Here is a 23,109-nt window from a genome sequence, read left to right as displayed (position 1 = left end):
TGCAAATTGGAGAATCGCTCTGGACTTTCCCAGGAAAGTCCAGAATGAAATGCCTGCGTTTTGATGCTGGCGTGGGGACATAGCCCCATTATTGGAGAATCCAGCCTCCTGTATCACAAGGGTTATGATGGGAATGGACAAGATCCATCCAAACTGTGGAAAAGAATCCATATCCCAGGGATTTAAGAAACGAGAAGGGAGTGGGACAGAAGTCTATCACTTTAACACTGGTTGAGTTGCAGAATAACCTACCAGGGATGGATATTGAATCCAGGAAAACAGTCTCACCCTCCTTCCTTCATTCTTATTGTTTGCACTGAAGACCCACATCACTGACTCCTCCTCCAAGGTCAGGATATATTGTCGTCGTCCCCACTCAAATCCATAAAGTTGGATTTTAAATGGGAGGTCGCGATCCTCCGCTCCGCCGCCGGTTGGGAGAATCGCCTGGCACGCCATTTTTTCCCGCGACGCCGGTCCGACGCCCTCCCGCAATTCACCCAAGGGGCGAGAACGGCCCCGTCGAGTTCCGCGGGCCGCAGGCCGGAGAATCGCCCGAGACACCCAAAATGGCGATTCTCCGCTGTCCCCGCTATTCTCCAGGCCGGATAGGCCGAGCGGCCTGCCCAATACGATGGGTTCCCACCGGCGCCGTCCACACCTGGTCGCTGCCGGCAGGGACAGCGCGGGAACGGTGGGGGGATGGCCTATGGGGGGGGGGGGGGGGGGGGGGGAAGGGGGGTTCCTGCACTGCGGGGGGCCTCAAATGGGGTCTGGCCCACGATCGGTGCCCACCGATCGGCGGGCCGGCCTCTCTGAAGGAGGACCTCCTTTCTTCCGCGCCCCGCAAGATCCATCCGACATCTTCTTGCGGGGCGGCCTCGGGGAGGACAGCAACCACGCATGCGCGGGTGACGCCAGTTACGCGGCGCCGGCCGCGTCATTTACTCGGCACCGCTTTTACGCGGCGCCAATGCCCGGCGCGCGCTGACGACGCTGCTTTCGCGACACGCCCCCCGAGCCCATCTTCGGGCCTTGAATCGATCGCGATCGGGGCCGTTTCACGCCGTCGTGAAACTCGACGACGTTCACGACGGCGTGGGCACTTAGTCACGGGAGCGGAGAATCGCGCCCTGAGTGTCCTGCCTGCTTATTGGTCATGTACTGTTCTCTGTGTCCATTAGCTGCTTGTCTGTGCCTGTCTGTATATCATTATGCGTGTGTCTGCATTTCATGACAACCACGCCTACAGTTGAGGTCAGACTTGCCTGGCGTGGGTTCAAATCCCACAACAGCATCTGGTGAAATTTAAATTCAATTAATCAATCTGGAATTGAAAGCTAGTCTCAGTCCAGGCAGCGGGCAGTCGAGGGGGTCATCCATCCCGACTGTCTGCCCCTCTTCCATGGCTATTGTCGCTGCCAGGATTCCCTGGAAAGGAAGCACTAGTATCTGCCGGCACTTTCAAGACCTCCCATACCCGGTGGGCACCGCAGAGGACTGGAGTGCATTATTTACCCTTTCGATCACATTTTGTATCGATATTTTAAGCTTCGTTAGAGATTCTGATTCCTCTGATGCCGCATCCCTTTAAGGAATTGCATTTTAATTTATCCTACAATTTGTTGATTTAGTTTATTTTGTTAACTCAAAGAAGCATTGGCTTGGGCCAGTTGGGCCAAGTGGTTTGTTTCCGTTGTTATGGGCCAGGGTTTAGAGAACCCCAAAGTGTACATGGAGTTCACCTGACCCACAACTTTTAATAGATTGTGGTATGGGGAGCACACGGCCCACTCTACAGGTGTGGCACAGCAGAAAATGGACCAGTGGTTTTTAAAACAAAACAATGTTGATTCTATGAACTCAAGTTAACCTTTTTAAAACAAACAGTGAATATCTTAGCAACCATTAATTCAAATACAACCCCCAAAAGAATACAACACTAAATAACCTGTATGCTGTCCTTTCTACCATCCAAAAGACTTAACAAACCTTCAAACAGGAACACATTAGGGTTACATTTAATACTGAGACCTTTTTACAATTCTGAGTTCGCCAAATGATCCATAGATAGTCTTTGGATGGCAGAGATCAACAGCAGTGCAGCTCACTGAAAGAACACAGACACACCCAAGCTCTTCTCAAACTGAAACTCAAAAAGCAGAAGTGGAGCTCAGCTCCACCCACACTCTGACATCACTCCAGTAACATGAGCAGCTCCATTTCTTAAAGGTACATTTCTTACGTACCTTTCTCACGTGACACCGTGCTGGACATTCAATGTATAACATGTTCACATTAAAGATGGACGGTGGGTTCCAGAGCTGGCATCGGGCGGGGATCAGAAGAATGGGGGACCTGTTCATTGACGGAACGTTTGCGAGCCTAGGGGCACTGGAGGAGACGTTTGAGTTACCCCTGGGAAATGTCTTTAGATATATGCAGGTGAGGGCTTTTTTGAGGCGACAGGTGAGGGAATTCCCGTTGCTCCCGGCACAAGAAATTCAAGACAGGGTGATCTCGGGTGCATGGGTCGGGGAGGGCAAGGTTTCGGCAATACACCAGGAGATGAAAGAAAAGGGGGAAGCGCTGGTAGAAGAGTTGACAGGTAAGTGGGAGGAGGAGCTGGGGGAGGAGATCGAGGAAGGTCTGTGGGCTGATGCCCTGGGTAGGGTTAATTCCTCCTCCTCGTGTGCCAGGCTCAGCCTGATACAATTTAAGGTGGTTCACAGAGCGCACTTGACGGGGGCGAAGTTGAGCAGGTTCTTTGGGGTAGAGGACAGATGTGGAAGGTGCTCAGGGAGCCCGGCGAACCATGTCCATATGTTTTGGTCATGCCCGGCACTGGAGGGATTCTGGAGAGGAGTGGCGGGAGCATTAAATCAGGTGGTGAAAGTCCGGGTCAAGCCAAGCTGGGGGCTAGCAATATTCGGAGTAGTGGATGAACCCAGAGTGCAGGAGGCGAAAGAGGCCGGTATTCTGGCCTTTGCGTCCGCAGTAGCCCGGCGAAGGATCTTGCTAATGTGGAAGGAGGCGAAGCCCCCCAGCATGGAGGCCTGGATAAATGATATGGCTGGGCTCATAAAGTTAGAGAGGATTATGTTCGCCTTAAGAGGGTCTGCGCAGGGTTTCTACAGGCGGTGGCAACCATTCCTAGACTATCTCGCGGAGCGTTAGAGGAAGGTCGGTCAGCAACAGCAGCAAAATGGGGGGGGGGGGGAGGGGGGGGGGGGGAGCTGCCTGGGAGGGTGAAGGAGCAAGAGATAACATGAAGAGTCGGGGAAACTGGCACGTACGGGAGAGAGCCAGTGTACAAATATATGTAAATATACTATTTTGTCATGTATATATCTTGCTCCGCGCGATTTCTCGTTTCTTTTTTTTTCTTTTTTGTTACCGGGGGGGGGGGGGTTATTGTTTGTAAGGGAGAAAAATTATGTTAAAAACTTTAATAAATATATATATATTTTTTAAAAATATGTTCACATTCTTCCCTACACAACAATGGAAAACACTGTGAGCCGCCCAATTCAGAGAATCAGACCAACCTTTTTGCTGAGCTGTGGGTTGATAAAGGTGAGGTCCTCGAGGGTCATTATGATCTTGTTTGGCCCTTTCACCATCTGTATCTGCTGGATCCTCCGCCTGAAACGAGAGAATTATAGTCTGTATCGCCGAAATGCAATACTAGGCTATGAGGTGTCCTGTCTGCAGTATGAGAAGCAACTGGACCCATTGCCTCTGACTCAATAATGTCGGCTAGCACGTCAGCCAAGCGAACGTCCGCTACAAATAAAATGTTGCAAATATCTTACCTGATGACATAGGTGAGACCAAGACCACACAGAGCAAGAGCAATGATGAACCCAAAAGCCAATAGGACAACTGTTAACTCAATACCTGGAGAGAGAAAAGAGACAGATCGCACTAATAATTAATGCATTGGAAACTGTAATTTACAGACATTACAGTGCAGTAGGAGGCCATTCGGCCCATCGAGTCTGCACCAGCCCTCGGAAAGAGCACCCTACCTAAGCCCATAGCTTCACCCTATCCCCGTAACCCAGTAACCCCACCTAACCTTTTGGACACTCAGGGGAAATTTAGCCTGGCCAATCCACCTAACCTGCATATCTTTGGATTGTGGGAGGAAACCGGAGCACCCGAAGGACACCCACGCAGACACGGGGAGAAAATGCAAACTCCACCCAGTCACCCGAGGCCAGAATTGAACCCGGGTCCCTGGAGCTTTGAGGCAGCAGTGCTAACCACTGTGCCAACATGCTGCCCGAGGAGAGAACCAATTAGTACTATAAAAGTCTCAGTCAGGGTATGACCTGTAGCCCACCACGTGGGTCACTGATTCCCCAGCCTCCAGTTAGAGTGAGCCTAAGGTCTGTGTGTCAACAAAACGGTGGTCTCCAATCTTCATTATGGGTTAATCAAGGTGAAGGGCCAAGATTCATTATGCAGGGTGCCATGGAAGGTGAAAAGAGGAATATGTGGTAAATCGGAGAGTTAGAAACTCTGTATTTCTGTTTGTGGGAACTTGCTTTATTATGGGACCATATAGGACAATGTGGAGCACAGCAAGCTCCCACAAACAGGAATGTGAGAAGTGACTTGAGCTCGCGATATCGGTTGAGTGAGAAATATTGTCCAGGAGCGGGGAGAGAATTTGCCTGCTCTTCATCCACCTACTGCCGTGGGATCATTTACGTCCAACTGGAAGGGCAGTCAGAGCCTCAGTTTAATGAGCCTCTCGTTCAAAAGCCTGCACCTCTGGCAGTGCGGCATTCCCTCAATACGCCACTGGGGGTTCAGCCGTTCCATGCTCAGGTCTCTGCAGTGGAACTTGAACCCACAACCTTCTGCCCCACAGAAAGTGATCAGATACCATCAAGCTTGAAAGTATGGGCGAGGTAAGGAGATCCATAACTTCAAAGTTCCAGGAGGATTTTATCCAGCACAATGAAGATTGAGATTATAGGAAGACAAGAGGTGTGTTCCATTGTATATCTGGAACCTTAGAAGGGATGAATGTCTGCCTGAGTGCCGGGCCCAATGCACCCAGATATCGAATGAACCAGCTCCATGAACAAGAGGCTACGTTTGGCCTCAGTCTGTGACAACATAAATCCAGAGCAGTCCACACATCATTTGTTCCCAGGTTTACTGTTTCCATCCAAGAAATCTCAAGAATGGCCGGGATTCTCCGTTTGGGAGACTATGGGCGCAAATATTCGGCCGCGTTGTGGTCTTGCTTGTGCGCAACGCGGCCGGCAAAGGCCTCCAGCGAGCCTGCCAACATGCTCCGCGCCTCTTGGGACTCTCCGAAGTCTCGCGGGGTGTCCTCTCTTGAGGGGTGTGGGGTTCTGTTCATGTGTGTGTGGGGAGGTGACATTGACCTTGGGTGGGAGCCCACTTAGAGATTCATGGACCGTTTCAAAATGGCAGCCCAATCTCTGAGTTCAGCTTCCCATTCCCCCCCAAAAATTCGAAGTGTGGCCTAAACCGGTGAGAAACTCCCCAGGGCTCGAAAAAAAATTACCGTGTCATTGAATGGCGGCGGGAAACTCCCCGAAAAACCCGCCACAAATTAACTTAGAAATTTTGTTGGTAGAAACGGGCCCAATGTTCTCCCACCGGAGTTGAATGGGAATTGATTTGCCCTCCTGCTGGGGCACATATCAGGAAGCAATTCCATAACCTTTGTCATGCAAATTTATGTATGATAAGGAATGCAAGGGATTCCCAAGGGAATCCCACTAATGGGCCTCCATTTTGAATGGGTCCAATAGCTAGGTCCCGCAAAGCAGCCTCCCCCCCCCCCCCCCCCCCCCGCGCATCGTGGATCAAACCCCCTGGATTTTCTGGGTCCCCCCCACTTCCCCCAAGTACGGGGGTGACCAACCCCCACACCCAGAAACCCCCTGGATAGGGGAGCCCCTCAAGGCCTCCTGTATAGCTGGAACTCCCCAAGACCCCCTGTATAGCTTGACACCCCCCCCCCCCCAAAGACCCCCTGGATAGTGGGATTCCCCTTCCAGACCCCAAAGAGAGTTAAGTGCTCTCAATTTCCAGCTGAGCACTTCAAAATCACTCAAGCGTGAAGTGGGAGGGGGGGGGGGGGGTGATTGGAATGCACTTAACTCTTTTTGATGTGGTTGCTGTTTGTAAACATTGTGGTCACAGCACTTAGAGTTAGTGAACCTTGAAGAAAGATGAATGAAGGAACGCTGACACCTGTGTTTGTGGAAGCTGTCAAACACAGCCCTCGAAGAGAAATGAATGAATGACTTGCAGCTGAAGGACCTGATGGGTTTAAAAGCAGGTCAATGCATTTCTCCTTCCAGGAATTGACGGAGCCAGCAGGTAAATGCCCAGGTGAGTGTTATACTAGTAGTTTTTTCACTAACCATGGCTGAACTTTCTCCAGCTTCCAGACAAGGGGTCTCTTTTCTGGGGCCCTGTGGGTGGCGGGGTTCATTTTGTTTGGGGAGGTCTCTGGGGGAGTTTCCTGTCTCGGGGGCCTCCGGGGGGGGGTCACTGTATCTAGGGGGTTTCTTGGTGGGGGATCTCCCTATCAGGGGGGTTTCTCAGAGTGTCTCCCATTTTAGGGGGGCCTCTGGGGGTGTCTCCCATTTCAGGGGGGCCTCTGGGGGTGTCTCCCATTTTAGGGGGGCCGGTGGTAGGTGGTCTGGTAGGGGAGGGATGGGCAAATTGTGCATTGTTGGGAGGGGTGGCCCTCTGGTGGACTTCGGGAGCAACTGCCTCTAGGGCTTACCCGCTTGACTCACAGTGAGATCCACGGTGTCAGGGCCATGCTGCTAAATACCAGTAGTGATCCGTGTCCTCTTTCCCGGTCTAGAGGACCGGAGAATCGCGAGGACCCGGAGGTTAGCTGGCGCGCGGGCGCATATCCCGATCCTGCCACCAGCAGGAGGCTGGAGCATAACGGTCGGTTTGGCGCCCGGTGCGAACCTCAGTTTTGGCCTGACACCGAATTCTCTGCCCGATCACAATCCACGCTGCTGGCGTCGTGGGATGGGGAATCCAGCCCAATGTCTGCCTGTTCCAGTTTCATGCTCTCAGAGGCCCAGCCAGCACATCATAGAATCCTGCTGCACAGAAGGAGGCCATTCGGCCCATCCTCTCTGTAAAAGCAGTCCATTAGTCCCTCTCTCCCCCACACTTTCCCATTGCCCTGAAAATCATTTCTAGTCAATATAGACCCAATTCCCATTGGAAAATTGCAGGACATGGGGCGAAACTCTCCGTTATCGGCGGAAAGTCCGCCGATCGGCGCAAAAAACGGCGCAAATCCGACTTGCGTCACGTCGGAAAAATGGGTCGAAAGTCTCCGGCCCGAAATGGGCTAGCAGCGACGTAACGGGATCCGCGCTTGACGGCTCATAAGGCCGCGCTGCTCCCCCCCACCCGACCGGAACACCCAACCGGAACACCCGACTGGATGGCTGGCCGCCGCTCAGCCCCGAGGTTTGAGTCACGGGATGTGGAGGCGCTCCTGGACGCAGTGGAGCAGAGGAGGGAGGCCCTGTATCCCGAGCACGGCCGCAGAGTTGCCCCACGCCACAGCCAGCGTCTGTGGAGGGAAGTGGCAGAGGCTGTCACCGCTGCGGCCCTGACACCACGGACAGGCACCCAGTGCCACAAGAAGGTGAACGACCTCGTCCGAGAAGGCATATCCCCCCTTCCCCCATATCCCCCCCTTCCCCCATATCCCCCCCTCCCCCATATCCCCCCTCCCCCATATCCCCCCTCCCCCGTATCCCCCCTCCCCATATCCCCCCTCCCCCATATCCCCCCTCCCCATATCCCCCTTCCCCCATATCCCCCCTTCCCCCCATATCCCCCCTCCCCCCATATCCCCCCTCCCCCATATCCCCCCCCCCCATATCCCCCATATCCCCAAGTGAATCCAGCCCTAACCTTAACCTCTGCAATGCACGCGCAACCGATGGCGTGCATTCATATACCTGCCTAACAGTGTTGCCTTTTACCCCTGCCACCCCCCCCCCCCCCCCCCACAGGAGAAGCGCGCACACAACACCAGGGAACATGTGAGGACTGGAGGAGGCCCCGCTGATGAGAGGCCACTGACCGAACACGAGGAAAGGGCCCTGGAACTGGCTGGCGGACCTGACGACCGGGAGGTTGCTGATGCAGAGGTCGGGGGCGTAGTAGCAAGTGAGCCACCGACAGCCCTTCCCCATATCCCCCCTCCCCTATATCCCCCTCCCCCATATCACCTGATCACTGCCTGATGTCCAACCATGCATGCTTCATTGTGTATCGCAGGACCAAACGTCCAGGCACCCATCCCCGCAGATGCAGACCGCCCGCAGGATGCCCCTCGGAGGCCACGGGAGACGGAGAGACACGAACCCTCCAGCATGCGACGCCCGCAGGATGCCCCTCGGAGGCCACGGGAGACGGAGAGACCCGCACCCTCCAGCATGCGACGCCCGCAGGATGCCCCTCGCACACCACGGGAGACGGAGAGACCTGGAGCAACAGGGAGACGACACCCCCTTCACGTGCAGGAGCGACCACCCAGCGACGAGGGGGGCAGCCACAGGCCCCCGTCACATCCGAGCCAGGACACCACTACCCAGGACACCACTACCCAGGACACCACTACCCAGGACACCACTACCCAGGACACCACTGCCCAGGACACCACTGCCCAGGACACCATTACCCAGGACACCACTACCCAGGACACCACTACCCGGGACACCACTACCCGGGACACCACTACCCGGGACAGCACTGCCCAGGACACCCCTACCCGGGACAGCACTACCCAGGAAGACGAAATACCGGACAGTGACTCAGAGTGGATGGGTGGAGACGAACCCCCGTCCCAAAGTGCCATGGACTCAGAGTGGGACGAAGAGCACAACACAACGCCACTGCTGTCACCAACACCCTCCACCATCGCAGAAACACTCACCTCGGTTGGGCACTTTAGTGATGAGGCGTCTGCTACACTCACTGGTGCGCACAACACAGCCGCCCGGTACAGCAGGTGGAGGTAGGAGCAGAAGAGGGGCGGGGCGGTCGGAGGGCAGCCCAGCCCAAGCGAACATCTGCCGCCCAGATGGATCCCGAGTTCCTGGAGTTACCACACCCACACATAGATCCGATGCAACCACCGACCCAGAGACGAGCGAAGAGAGTGACGGCCGGCTTGCGGCGGCTGCAGTCGCAGGTGGAGGAGTCCACCCGCGTCCAGGAGCTGGGAGTGGTGCCGGTCATGCGTGCCACCCAGGCTGACACCGCACGGGTGGCGTCCGCGGTGGAGGCAATGGGTGCGACGGTGTCAGACATGGGGAACGGTTTGCGAGGCCTGGGGCTTTCCGTGCAGGCGGCGTCTGTGGCCCAGGACATGGCTGCCCTCTCACAGGAGGCCATGAGCCAGTGCCAGCGCCAGGTGGCAGAGGCGCTCAACGCCATAGCCCAGTCTCAACAGTCCATAGCCCAGTCTCTGCAGGCCATGGCCCAGTCTCAGCAGGCCATGGCCCAGTCTCAGCAGGCCATCGCTGAGGGCATCGGCGCCAGTGGCCATGTGCGAGCCGGCGTCGCACTGTCACAGACAGCGTTTGCCAACCCCCTGGGCTCCATGGCTGCAAACCTGCAGACCCCTGTCGATACTAGCACGGGCCTCCAGGACTGGCAGCGCCAGATGTCGGGGGGGGCGTCGGATGGCCAGTCCGTTCGCATCCCCCACCCATGTAGAGGCCTGGGGGCCATCGGGCACCCCGAGGGAGGAGGAGGTGGTGTGGTCCGTCCCGGCTCCCCCTGTAGGGGAGGTCCCGGTGCACCACGACACCTCGGACTCCCCCCCCCCCCTTCCGTCCCAGGTGCATCGGGTGGGCAACGGGCAGGACAGGCTGGCAGCTCGCCATCCCAGTCGCCCGGGCCGCAGCCTGGCCCATCTAGGCCAGACCGCCCCAGGAAACGGCCGCCAAAGGGATCCAGTGTCAGAGGGCAGGAATAACAGGAGTCCACCTCCAGTTCTGCTGTACCGTCTGGGGAACCACGTAGACGTAGTCAAAGGGCCCGTAAGGCCAAACAATTAGACACTGAGTAAGTTGGCACGGGTGCAGGGCACAGATGAGTTTTAGGGGCTCGGGCACGTGCATGAACTCCTTTGGTTATTAAAGTCAATGTTACACCTACAGAAGCTGCCTTTGTGCTCTGTCCAAAGCGTGCGGGGGTGTCATGTACGTTGAGCGCAAGTGTGTGTGTGAGGGGTGGTCTTACCTCAGCCCCAGGTGAGTCTGCCCCCTTCCCCCTGGGCCGCCATCAACATCCCCCGGGCAGAGGACGGGACCGTGCGCTGCAGTGTCACAGCCGCATGCAGGGATGGTCCGGGTGGATGGTGGTACTGTGGCCATGGGTCAGATATAGTCCAACGATGTAGAGCCAGGAGCTCACCGCAGGGCGGGTTGTCATCATCCTCCATGACCTGCAATAGACACGCGTCCACCCGCAACTGTGTGAGCCCGGCCCGTTGTGCCGCAGGTGGATTGGCAATGGGGGGGGGGGGTGGTGGTGCATGCGGGTGGGGTGGGTAGGGTTGGGGAGGGGGGTGAGGGTGCTGGGTGGGTGGATGGGTGGGGGGTGTGGGTGGTCGGCTGTTGCCATGGTGTGCGGTCTGTGGCCATACTACCCGATTCCCACGCCCATCTAGTCAGTGAAGCGGGCGGCTATCAGTCTGTCCCGTGCCCGCTGGGCCAGCCGGTAATGGTGGACAGCCACCCGCCTGTGTCTACCCCCGTCTGCCCTGACCATTACCCCCATCCCCCTCATCTGGGGAGGACTGCGCCTCTTCCTGCTGCTCCTCCACTCCGCCCTCCTCTGCCTGCGGCACATCGCCCCTCTGCTGGGCTATGTTGTGCAGGACGCAGCACACCACAATGATGCGGCCGACCCTATCTGACCGATACTGGAGGGCGCCCCCAGAGAGGTCCAGGCACCTGAAACGCATCTTCAGCACGCCAAAGCACCTCTCTATCACTCCCCTTGTCGCTACATGGGCATCATTGTAGCGGTTCTCCGCCTCATTGCGTGGCTTCCGTATAGGCGTCATCAGCCACGATCGCAATGGGTAGCCCCTGTCGCCCAGCAACCAGCCCCTCAGCCGGGGATGGCGTCCCTCGTACATGCCGGGGATGGATGACCGCGACAACATGTATGAGTCGTGTACACTGCCTGGGTAACGGGCGCAGACGTGCAGGACCATCATGCGGTGGTCGCAGACCACCTGTATGTTCATCGAATAGGTCCCCTTCCTATTGGTGAACACGGCCCTGTTATCTGCAGGTGGCCGCACGGCGACGTGCATCCCATCGATCGCGCCATGGGCCATGGGGAACAAGCCCACGGCCCGGGCATCTTGGCTGGCCCGGTCCACGAAGAAGCGGATGTAGCGGTGCGCCATGGCATATAGGGCATCTGTCACTGCCCGGATGCACCGATGCACTGATGTCTGCGATATGCCGGACAGGTCCCCATTCGGTGCCTGGAATGACCCCGTTGCATAAAAGTTCAGGGCCACCGTAACCTTGACGGACACGGGGAGAGGGTGTCCCCCGCCAGTGCCACGCGGTGACAGGTGTGCCAGCAGGTGGCAGATGTGTGCCACGGTTTCCCGCCTCATCCGGTGGCTCCTCCTGCATTCCTGGTCCGTGAGGTCCTGGTATGACTGTCGGGGCCGGTACACACGGGGTGCCCTCGGGTGCCTCCGTTGCCGTGGGGCCGCGATGTCCTCCTCCACCTCCTCGTCCTGTCGGTCAGGTGTCCCTCCAGCCTGGGCGGCTGCCGCCTGCCCCTCTGCGGCAGCCTGCGCCGCCTCTCTGGCACGCTCCTCCTCCTCCTCCTCCTCCTCCTCATCCAGGGCAACATAGACATGAGCAGCTGCCGCCACGGCGGCCAACATCGCTGGATGATCGGAAAATATGACGGCCTGGTGGGGGGGAGGGGAACAACGACATGTCATCATTGCCCATATCCCCCCCTCCCCCCAGCCAGGTGGCATGGACCGCATGGGTCCAACTGTTGGAGGCTGGCACCTGGCCAGGTGGACCAACTCACTTGCCCTCGCATCCCCCTCCCCGGCACGGACCCCCCCCCATCCCCCTCCCCAGCACGGACCCCACCCATCCCCCTCCCCGGCACGGACCCCACCCAACCTCCACCCCGGCACGGACCCCCCCCCAACCTCCACCCCGGCACGGACCCTCCCCAACTTCCACCCCGGCACGGACCCCCCATCCCCCTCCCCGGCACGGACCCCCCCCACAAACTCCACCCCGGCACGGACCCCCCCCCAACCTCCACCCCGGCATGGACCCCCCCCCCCCCCAACCTCCACCCCGGCACGGACCCCCCATCCCCCTCCCCGGCACGGACCCCCCCCCAACCTCCACCCCGGCACGGACCCCCCCCCCCCAACCTCCACCCCGGCACGGACCCCCCCCCCAACCTCCACCCCGGCACGGACACCCCCCCCAACCTCCACCCCGGCACGGACACCCCCCCCCAACCTCCACCCCGGCATGCACCCCCCATCCCCCTCCCCGGCACGGACCTCCCCCCCAACCTCCACCCCGGCACGGACCCCCCCCCCAACCTCCACCCCGGCACGGACCCCCCCCAACCTCCACCCCGGCACGGACCCCCCCCCCCAACCTCCACCCCGGCACGGACCCCCCCCCAACCTCCACCCCGGCACGGATCCCCCCCAACCCGGCACGGACCCCCCTCCAACCTCCACCCCGGCACGGACCCCCCATCCCCCTCCCCGGCACGGACCCCCCCCCAACCTCCACCCCGGCACGGACCCCCCCCCCCCCCAACCTCCACCCCGGCACGGACCCCCCCCCAACCTCCACCCCGGCACGGATCCCCCCCCAACCCGGCACGGACCCCCCTCCAACCTCCACCCCGGCACGGACCCCCCATCCCCCTCCCTGGCACGGACCCCCCCCCACAAACTCCACCCCGGCACGGACCCCCCCCCCAACCTCCACCCCGGCATGGACCCCCCCCCCCAACCTCCACCCCGGCACGGACCCCCCATCCCCCTCCCCGGCACGGACCCCCCCCCAACCTCCACCCCGGCACGGCCCCCCCCCCCAACCTCCACCCCGGCACGGACCCCCCCCCAACCTCCACCCCGGCACGGACCCCCCCCCCAACCTCCACCCCGGCACGGACACCCCCCCCAACCTCCACCCCGGCACGGACACCCCCCCCAACCTCCACCCCGGCATGGACCCCCCATCCCCCTCCCCGGCACGGACCTCCCCCCCAACCTCCACCCCGGCACGGACCCCCCCCCCCAACCTCCACCCCGGCACGGACCCCCCCCCCAACCTCCACCCCGGCACGGACCCCCCCCCAACCTCCACCCCGGCACGGACCCCCCCCCCAACCTCCACCCCGGCACGGACCCCCCCCCCCAACCTCCACCCCGGCACGGATCCCCCCCCAACCCGGCACGGACCCCCCCCCCCCAACCTCCACCCCGGCACGGATCCCCCCCAACCCGGCACGGGCCCCCCTCCAACCTCCACCCCGGCACGGACCCCCCATCCCCCTCCCCGGCACGGACCCCCCCCCCAACCTCCACCCCGGCACGGACCCCCCCCCAACCTCCACCCCGGCACGGACCCCCCCCCCAACCTCCACCCCGGCACGGACCCCCCCCCAACCTCCACCCCGGCACGGATCCCCCCCCAACCCGGCACGGACCCCCCTCCAACCTCCACCCCGGCACGGACCCCCCGTCCCCCTCCCCGGCACGGACCCCCCCCCCCCCCCCAACCTCCACCCCGGCACGGACCCCCCCCCCCCAACCTCCACCCCGGCACGGACCCCCCCCCCCAAACTCCACCCCGGCACGGACCCCCCCCCCCCAAACTCCACCCCGGCACGGACCCCCCCCAACCTCCACCCCGGCACGGACCCCCCCCCCCCAACCTCCACCCCGGCACGGACCCCCCCCCCACCTCCACCCCGGCACGGACCCCCCCCCCAACCTCCACCCCGGCACGGACCCCCCCCCCAACCTCCACCCCGGCACGGATCCCCCTCCCCCGGCATGGACCCCCCCCCATCCCCCTCCCCGGCACAGACCCCCTCCCGGCACTCCCCCGGAGCCCAGCCTACTCTTACCACCCCCACCCCCCCGCACATGCGCACACACAACCCGAGACACACCTCTCCTCACGCATTCAGACTGCGGCCACGCCATCGCCTGCCCAGAGCCAACCCCCCAGGCCGTCACTCACCTCCACGCTGGTCGACGTGAACCTGGAGCACAGGGTCACGCCGATGAAAAGGAGGTTTAATTTACGTCGACGTGAACAGTCATCACGTCAACGGGACTTCGGCCCATCCGGAAGGGAGAATATCGGCAGGCCCAAAATCGGCTGCCTTGCGCAGACCCGTGACATTCTCCGACGGCAGCGGCGACATTAACGCCCCGCCGACTTTTCTCCCTTCGGAGACTTCGGTAACCGGCGGGGGCGGGATTCACGGCGGCCAACGGCCATTCTCCGACCCTCTGGGGGGTCGGAGAATGACGCCCATGAGTCGTGTTCGTTTTTTTTTTCTTTTTAAATTTAGAGTACCCAATTCATTTTTTCCAATTAAGGGGCAATTTAGCGTGTTCAATCCACCTACCCTGCACATCTTTGGGTTGTGGGGCTGAAACCCACGCAAACACGGGGAGAATGTGCAAACTCCACACGGACAGTGACCCAGAGCCGGGATCGAACCTGGGACCTCAGTGCCGTGAGACTGCACTGCTACCACTGCACCACCGTGCTGCCCATGAGTAGTGTTAGTTGAACGCTCGGTGATTCCCCAGTTAATGGTAAGAATGGTAATCCTTTGCACCTTTTGTGGGTTTTTTTGTTCTTTGACAGGAATATTCTAAAAGGCTTGGAAATAAAAGTATTTACCACACTGATTGTGTGTGTTTACTCAGACTTAACACCACCCACATTCTCATATAAAAATAAATGTTCTAATGTTAAAATGGTGAGCAGCTGATATCAAGCCTTTCAATCTTGGCATGCCTCGTTCCCCATCGCAGTTGAACAGTCCTTTCGCCCATCCCGAACTGAAAACACTATTGTCCACGTCTGTTCTTTCAGGAGTGGATCAGGCCATTTTCAGCTCCTACCCAATCTTCCTTCCTCTCCTTCACTCTTCTTTACTTTGCATTGTACAGAATGTACAGCAACGGGTCATTCAGCCGAACTGGTCCATGCTTGGGTTGGTTTATACTGTATGTGAGCTACTTCTTACTCTACTTCATCTAAGCTTACCATCATAACCTTCTATTCATTTCTGCCTCACCTGTTTTTCTTCCCCTTAATATGTATCTGTGCTATTTTCCTCAGCTGCTCAATTCTCCTGTGCTTTCATGGTATTTGGGCATTGCTGGCTAGACCAGCATTTATTGCCCATCCCTAATTACCCTTGATGAGCTACATTCTTGAGCCGTTGCAGTCCATGCATTGACAGAACAGCCACAGCGCTGTTAGGGAGGGATTTCAAGGATTTTTACCCAGTGACAGTGAAAGAACGGCAATATATTTCCAAGTCAGGATTGGTTTGGAGGGGAACTTCCAAGTAGTGGTGTTCCCATGTATCTACTGCCCTTGTGCTTCTAGGTGGCAGGTTTGGAAGGTGCTGTTGAAGGAGCCTAGGTCAGTTGCTGCAGTGCATCTTGTAGATGGTACACAGTGCGGCGGTGGGGGAAGGAGTGAATGTTTAAGTTGATGGATGGGGTGCCAATCAAGTGGCTGCTTTATCCTGGATAGTGGCAAGCTTCTGGAGTTTTGTTGCACTCATCCAGGCAAGTGGAGCGTATTCCATCACACTCCTGACTTGGGGGTTGTAGATGGTGAATAGGCTTTAAGGAGCCAGAAGGCAAGTTACTCACCACAGAATTCCCAGCCTCTGACTTGCAATCGTAGAAATAATACTTGGAGAGAATTTCCAGAAAACATAAGGGTTTTTGAGCACTTACCTCCTGTGCAAGTAGCATTTGGGTCAAACCAACAGCTAGAATCAGAATGTGGAGGTGATCCCCCTGGAAAGTGAATGGTTTTGCCGCTGCCCTCCACAGTTTCGGTGGCCATATCGATAGTGTAGGTGGGTGATAGGTGGTGACTTCTGCCATCGGTGTCCAAGATGACATAGTTCACTATCCCTTCACCTCGGCTGTTGGTCTCGATCTTCTGATTAAAACCGACGAATTTCAGGTTCTTGGTGTAGTTGGCGAGTGTTATCCCCGAGATGTGGCGCCCGTCTCTCTGAACGCTCTCCATGGTTTTAGCAATGAAGTAAACACCATTGTAAATTGTTCCAAAGAGAGGTGAAACCTGCGGAGTTAAGCGGATTAAATTTCCGTGCAAAAGATTAGCCGCAATCTGGCTTTCGCGCGGCTAACCAGAACGCAAGTCCAGATCTCCACTTCAACCTTATCTGACAATAGTTCAGATTGAGTTTGCCGTCATGGCGGTTAAGGTACTGGGACTAACAGGCGGAGCTAGAGGCTGCCAACTGAACCAAGGAAAGTTGCTAGATTGATACTGGGGCTAAAGGGTTAAATTGTGTGGGCAGGTTGCTAAGGCAAGGCTGCTATTCCATTAAGTACAGAAGATTAAGCAGTGATCTCATTAGGATGTTAAAGATGATTAAAAGTGCCGATTGGGCAGAGAGAGAGAAACTATTTCTTCTGATGAAGGGAGCCCAGAACAGGGAGGCTTAACCTTAAATCAGAGCTTGGTTATCCAGGGATGATGTCGGGACACTTCACACTGAGCACAGTGAAAGTCTGGAATACTCTCTCTCTCTCTAAAAGGCTACTTAAACTAGGGCTCAATTAAAAATGTCAACATTGAGATCTACAGATTTGTCGGCGATTTATGGGAAGATTCTGTGGGAGGACAATGTATCATTGGAGGGGATTAAAGCTAAGTGGGAGGAGGAGTTGGGGGAGGGTATGGAGGAAGGGTTGTGATGTGAGGTGCTCCGGAGGGTAAACGCCTCAACCGCGTGCGTGAGGTTGGGGCTGATACAGTTGAAGGGGGGGGGCTGAGATTGTTTATTGTTTATCATGTATGGGATGACAGTGGATTCTGTTTTGGTCTTTCTTGTTTTGTATTTGGGATGTAGGGGTGATGTTTGGGTTTGTATGTTGGAGAGGATACTGGTTGGGGGATTGCTATTGTTTTTATTATTGTTGGTTATCTTTTGTTGGTTGTCTGTTTGATTAAAAAAGTGGAAACTGAGAAGAATAGAAATATATATTTTTAAAAGATCTATAGATTTTTGTCAGTCAGACATACTATGAATATGGAAGCAAGACAGGCAAAATGGAGTTGGAATACTGATGTGATGTGGTCTAATTGAATGGTGGAACTGGCTCCAAAGGCCGAATGGCCTCCTGCTATATTCCTATAGGTTACAATATTGAATGTAGTGAATCTGAGGATTGGTGCCAGAACATTACCATGAAAACTGCAGAGTTGCTCTAAAAACCTAACTGTGCCCCTTGTGTCCTCCAGGGAAGAGAACCTCCAACTCCATCATCTCTGGTTAAACTTTAATGCTCTCTGAAGTGGAGCAAAGTCGATGGCACTTCCCCAGCATCTTCTCAGGGTAGCCAGGCTTGGGGAATATCTACGGCCTTGTCAGTTATGGCCGCAAGAATCAATACAATGAGCTGAAACATTGTCAGCAGGTCATTCAGCTGTGGAGAGCTTCACAACTGAGTCAGGTGCTGCCTGCCCTGTGTCCTCACAGCCAACCTGTCACCTGTAAGGTTAGTGTGTTCTGCTTCCCACAGTTAGCCCAAATAATTCTAATGAATTTACCACCATGTCATCTGAATAGTAATCTGTTCCAATCAAAGAATGATGCAACCTTACTGCACAAACGGAGACCATTCAGCCCATCGTGCTTGTGGCGGTTGTTTGGATGAACAATCCAATTAGTCCTACCACCACCCCTGCTCTTTCCCCGGAGCCCTGCCATTTTTTCCTTTTCAATTATTTATCCAATTCCTTTTCGAAAGTTACTATTGAATCTCCTCCCACCATTCTGTCAGGCGCACAAAGATTCCTCCTTATCTCCTGACCGGTTCTTTATCGTAAATCTGTGTCCTTCCTGCCAACCTCACTTTCCCTACCTTCAGGAGTTTCAACATCTTCATTAACAGTCCCTTAACGTGGGGCTAGGAAGGGGTGAGTGGGCCTATGTAGTGTGCTCTATCAGACGGTCGGTGCAGACTCGATGGGCCAAATGGCCTCCTTCTGCACTGTAGGGATTCTATGGACTAAACTCTCGCTGCACTTGGAGAACAATCCAAGCTTTTCCAGCCTCTCCTGTGAAAATACAACAATCTGTTCATTATATTTTTGAAAGTAGAAATGACTGGATTGACTTAGCCTAGGTCCTTGGAGGAAAATGAAAAGCAAACCATTGAGTGGATTGCAGACTGCAACTAAGGTGGAGGAGTCTGGTGGAAGAAATGGACATCTGTGGGAGTGGGGTTGGGGCGAAGCACAATACAGCTTGTTGTGGTGGATTAACAGATCTATATAAAAGTTAGCATTGTAACACCCCCAATCCATTCAATTTAATGGCTAACACAGTAATGGTGATGGCTGTTATTCTGACTTTCCCTGTTTCATTCTGAGAAAGCCTATCATTCCTGCTTGCAGCAATGGTGGCACCTCCTACAGCCTGTCCCAACAAACACAGCCAATAGATAGATTGTGCCCACCCACTAACCTTGAGCTATGTGTTGGGACATGGGCTAATTTCCTGAGAAACAATTGACCATTGGGTTTCGCCCACCTACCTGCTCTGGTTGCTGGGATGTCGCTATTTCCCCGTTCTCTTGCGCCTTTATGAGTGCCTCGTAGAAGTCCATTTCTTCTGATGCCATTGTTACTGTCAAAACCGCATCGTATGCCGATCGCAGCTGGCTGTTGTTCCTCAGCACGGAGTAAGACACATTCTTGTGAGGAAGACTGTAGAGTAAGGTGTCGTACGGTACAAAAACAAACCTTCCGTCTGTCAACCCCATCTCATGGGCCTTCTGCAGGAAGACTGCCTGCTCCTCACCTCCAATGAGGACCGAGTGCATGCACATGATAATAACTGAAATATAAAACAACCATATTAACAGTACCTATCAAGGCCAAAGCATTGAACAAATATCAATAGAAATATATCCACCTTTATCTCTTGCCTACACCACCTTAGACATTCACTCCATCACCACTGATGCACTGCAACAACAGGCCCAGGTTGCTCCATTAGCACTTTGGAAACCCACAAACCCTACCATCTAGAAGAACAAAGGCAATAGTTGCTTGGGAACACCACCACCTTCTAAAATTGCCCTCCAAGTCACACACCGTCTCACATTGAACAGACATTGGCTGCTCCTTCGTTGGCACTTAGTCAAAACCTGGAGCTCCCTACCAACAGCATTGTGGGAGTTTTTACACACCATGGACCACAGTGGTTCAAGAAGGCAGCTCCAAACCATTTACTCAAGGGAGCTTAAGGATGGACAGCGATGCTCATTTCCCAGCAATTATTGAAAAACACCGATGTCCATTAAACTATTGACAACCATAAGATGCGCAGAGTAAGTGAATTGACCACACTAATTTGATCCTTAATTGGAAAAAAAAAGAATTGGGCACTCTAAATTTATTTTTAAAAAGTCTATAAAACCATTCAAAGGGGTAACAGTTCCCAATGCCTCAATGGGCAACATGGAAATGAACAATATTGCAAAGCAAGAGGGTCACAGCTTCATTTTCTGGTCTGTGCTGACTATTCTAATCTCAGCCACTGCTGGAGTAAGTGTTGACCTCAACATTCCTAGGCTAGGAAAGTGGGTGGCACGGTAGAACAGTGATTAGCACTGTTGCTTCAGAATTCCAGGGTCCCAGGTTCGATTTCCGGCTTGGGTCACTGTCTGTGTGGAGTCTGCACGTGTGTGCGTGGGTTTCCTCCGGGTGCTCCGGTTTCCTCCCGCAGTCCCAAGATGTGCAGATTAGGTGGATTGGCCATGCCAAATTGCCCCTAGTGACCAAAAAGGTTAGGTGGGTACTGGGTTACAGGGGATAGGGTGGAGGTGTGGAGTTAAGTGGGGTGCTCTTTCTGAGGGCTGGTGCAGACTTGATGGGCCGAATGGCCTCCTTCTGCACTGTAAATTCTATGAATACTATGAATAAGTGGGACAATCCGGCCAGTGTCCAGGATTAACTGCTTTGCCATGATCCTTGTTGAATGAGCTCCCTTAGGCCTAGATGCGGCCAGGATGCAGTGCGATTAACTCTTCTCCCTCTCTCGTTTCTATTGAACAACCTCATTGTTTAGGCTTACACAGAACCACTTGGATGGGGCACTGGAATGCAGTGGACCTCACTGAACTAGAGTCAGCAGTGGTCAAATCCTTCAGAGGAAGAACGAAAATAGTTGGGAGGCAGGGTGAGAACAAACAAAATGTTAACAGCTGACATTCTTAAAGGGATTACAACATGAAGATGATCAGGCAAAACAATATGGCCTCGTTCATGAAAAAAATACTGCATATGGCAACTGCAACATGGTTATTTAAAAATTATTTCTTAAAGCTGTATTACCCCAGAATAATTAAAGTGCTCAGAGTAACAAAAACATCTGGAAACAAAAATCACGCTGAGGGATATAAACTTGGAAAATTATTCAAGAAACATTATTTTTATGCATTAAATAATTGGTTACTGTGCCCTTGTTTAAAGGTGTAAAACTGATGTGTCACAGTATGAACAACAGCTTCACACTTCTGTCCTTCATACAGCCTCAGTATTTAAAAACAACTCACTCCCTTATAGGAAATAGGTGATCACATATGAGTGGAGATTTATGAGCATATTAGTATCCCTGCAGTGCAGAAGTAGGCCAATTGGCCAATCGATTCTGCACCCACCCTCCAAAGAACACCCGATCTAGGCCCACATCCCCTCCCTCTCCTCGTAACCCCACACATTGGTCATGGCCAATCTACCTAACCTGCACATCTCTGGACTGTGGGAGGACACTGGAGCACCAGAGAAACCCATGTAGACACAGTAGGCTGTGGGATTCTCCGATTTTGAGGCTAGGTGCCGATGCCGGCGTGGGAACAGTGGCAATTTGCGACGGCAAAATCAGTGCTGAACCCTCACCAACCCTGGGACTGGCGGGGGACTAGCAGCCACGCCGGGTAAAACTTCCGGCTCTCGCGCCAAAAACGATTCGAGAATGGCATGAGCACGGCGACGACCTGCAGCAGTCACGCCGTACAACATGGCGCCAGCCGTGCGTGGACCCAACCTGCCTAATACTGCCCTCCCTGGCCACCCTCTGCCCACCCACGGGCCACCCACATCAGTCCCTCCAGCCCTCGCGGAAGCCCCCCCTGGCCAGCAGCATGGCTACTGCACGCGTCCCCGCGCGGTCGGGAACCCGGCCCATTGGGGGGCGCAGCATCGGTGGAGGGCCTTCTGATGACGTGCCAACGCCGTTCCAACGACGTGCGACGCGATGCCGCCATTTCAGAGGGGGCGGAGAATAGAAAACCGGCGGCAAACCAGTGCCGCCCCCAATTTGGGTGTCGGAAGGAATTCTCCGCCCAGTCGCCAATTACGATATCGGCACGGGCAACGGAGAATCCCGCCCCGTAAGAACGTGCAAACTCCCCTCCAAGGCTGGAATCGACCCAGGTCCCTGGTGCTGTGAGGCAGCAGTGCTAACCATTGTGCCACCACGCCGCCCATATTGAAGACCTCCAGCTTTGAGAAAAGATGGAATAGGCTGGGCCTATTTTCCATGGAATAAGAGGTTTAGGGGTGATTCAATGTTCTGAGAAGCCACAAGAGTGTGCATAAGAAGGACATATTTCCTTTAGCAGATTGGTTAATGGGTGACATAGAATCAAAGCAATTGACAGAAGGATTAGAGGGTGCGGGGGGGAGGGTGTGTGGGTTGATAAATAACTCTTGCATCCAGTAGGTGACAGGGGTCTACATCTCACTGTCTGAAAGGGTGGCAGAGACAGAACCCCTTATAATATTTAAAAAACACTTGACTATGGATTTGGAGTGCCGTAACCTACAGGACTATGGTCCAAGCAATGGAAAGTGTGAGCAGGCCTAATAAGTCTTTCCCAGCCAGCATAGACAAATTGGGCTGAATGGCCTCCTTCTATGCTGAATTTATTTTAATGTTTCTATGTTTGTAAGAATATAAAAAAGATAGTGCAATGAAAGACTACATAGTGAATCAACCCTGCTCCTTCAATTGGCACTGATAATCCTCTAGAGCAGTCATTACATTCTGCATGTGCATTGCTGATTTTCATAACTTCAGGGTGCAAACCAGTGTCATGTGAGAGTACATTTAAGAAATGGGTGTTTGTAAATGGGTGTGTATGTAAATATCTGTAGTGAGAGTACCTTTAAGAAATGGGTGTTTACTACTGCAGTGATGTCAGAAAGTGGGTGGAGCTGGGCTGCCTGTCAGCTTTTTACATTTGTTTTAGGCTGTTTGCTGCAGGGTGTGTTTTAGTTTTGTTTTCAGTGTTGGAGCTGAAGCCAGACAGAGCAGGTGTACTGCTGTTCTCTCTGCCATCAAAAGACTATCTGTGGATCATTTGGTGAATTCAGAATTATAGATGTTCTCAGTAGTGAAGTTAAGCCTGATGTCTTTCTGTTTTGAAGGTTTTTTAAGTCTTATGGATGTTAAAAGGACAGCTTAATCATTACTTAGTGTTGTATTCTTTGGTGGTTGTATTTGAATTAATGGTTGCTAAGATGTTCACTGTATGTTTCAAAAAGGTTAACTTGAGTTCATAGAATAAACATTGTTTTGCTTTAAAAATTACTTTTCCATTTCTGCTGTACCACACCTGTAGAGTGGGCCGTGTGCTCCCCAAACCATAATCTATTAAAAGTTGTGGGTCAGGTGAACTCCATGATATACTTTGGGGTTCTCTAAACCCTGGCCCAT

At 54.9% G+C, this 23,109-nt stretch overlaps 1 protein-coding gene across 1 annotated transcript in view; it reads right to left on the bottom strand.

The window, feature by feature from the left end:
• The window catches only part of gucy2f (guanylate cyclase 2F, retinal), a 109,907-nt gene that overhangs the window by 67,655 nt on the left and 19,143 nt on the right, over window positions 1-23,109 (bottom strand). Inside the window, exons 3-6 of the mRNA XM_072477395.1 lie at window positions 18,920-19,221; window positions 16,079-16,433; window positions 3,816-3,900; window positions 3,549-3,645 (exon numbers count right to left, since the gene is read on the bottom strand). Coding sequence (XP_072333496.1) covers window positions 3,549-3,645; window positions 3,816-3,900; window positions 16,079-16,433; window positions 18,920-19,221 — 839 coding nt within the window. The remainder of the gene's footprint in view (window positions 1-3,548; window positions 3,646-3,815; window positions 3,901-16,078; window positions 16,434-18,919; window positions 19,222-23,109) is intronic.

This window comes from Scyliorhinus torazame, chromosome 15 (assembly GCF_047496885.1).
Source record: "Scyliorhinus torazame isolate Kashiwa2021f chromosome 15, sScyTor2.1, whole genome shotgun sequence".
Taxonomy (NCBI): domain Eukaryota; kingdom Metazoa; phylum Chordata; class Chondrichthyes; order Carcharhiniformes; family Scyliorhinidae; genus Scyliorhinus; species Scyliorhinus torazame.
The sequence above is the reverse complement of the archived record's forward strand: the minus strand, read 5'-3'. Positions and strand labels throughout refer to the sequence as shown.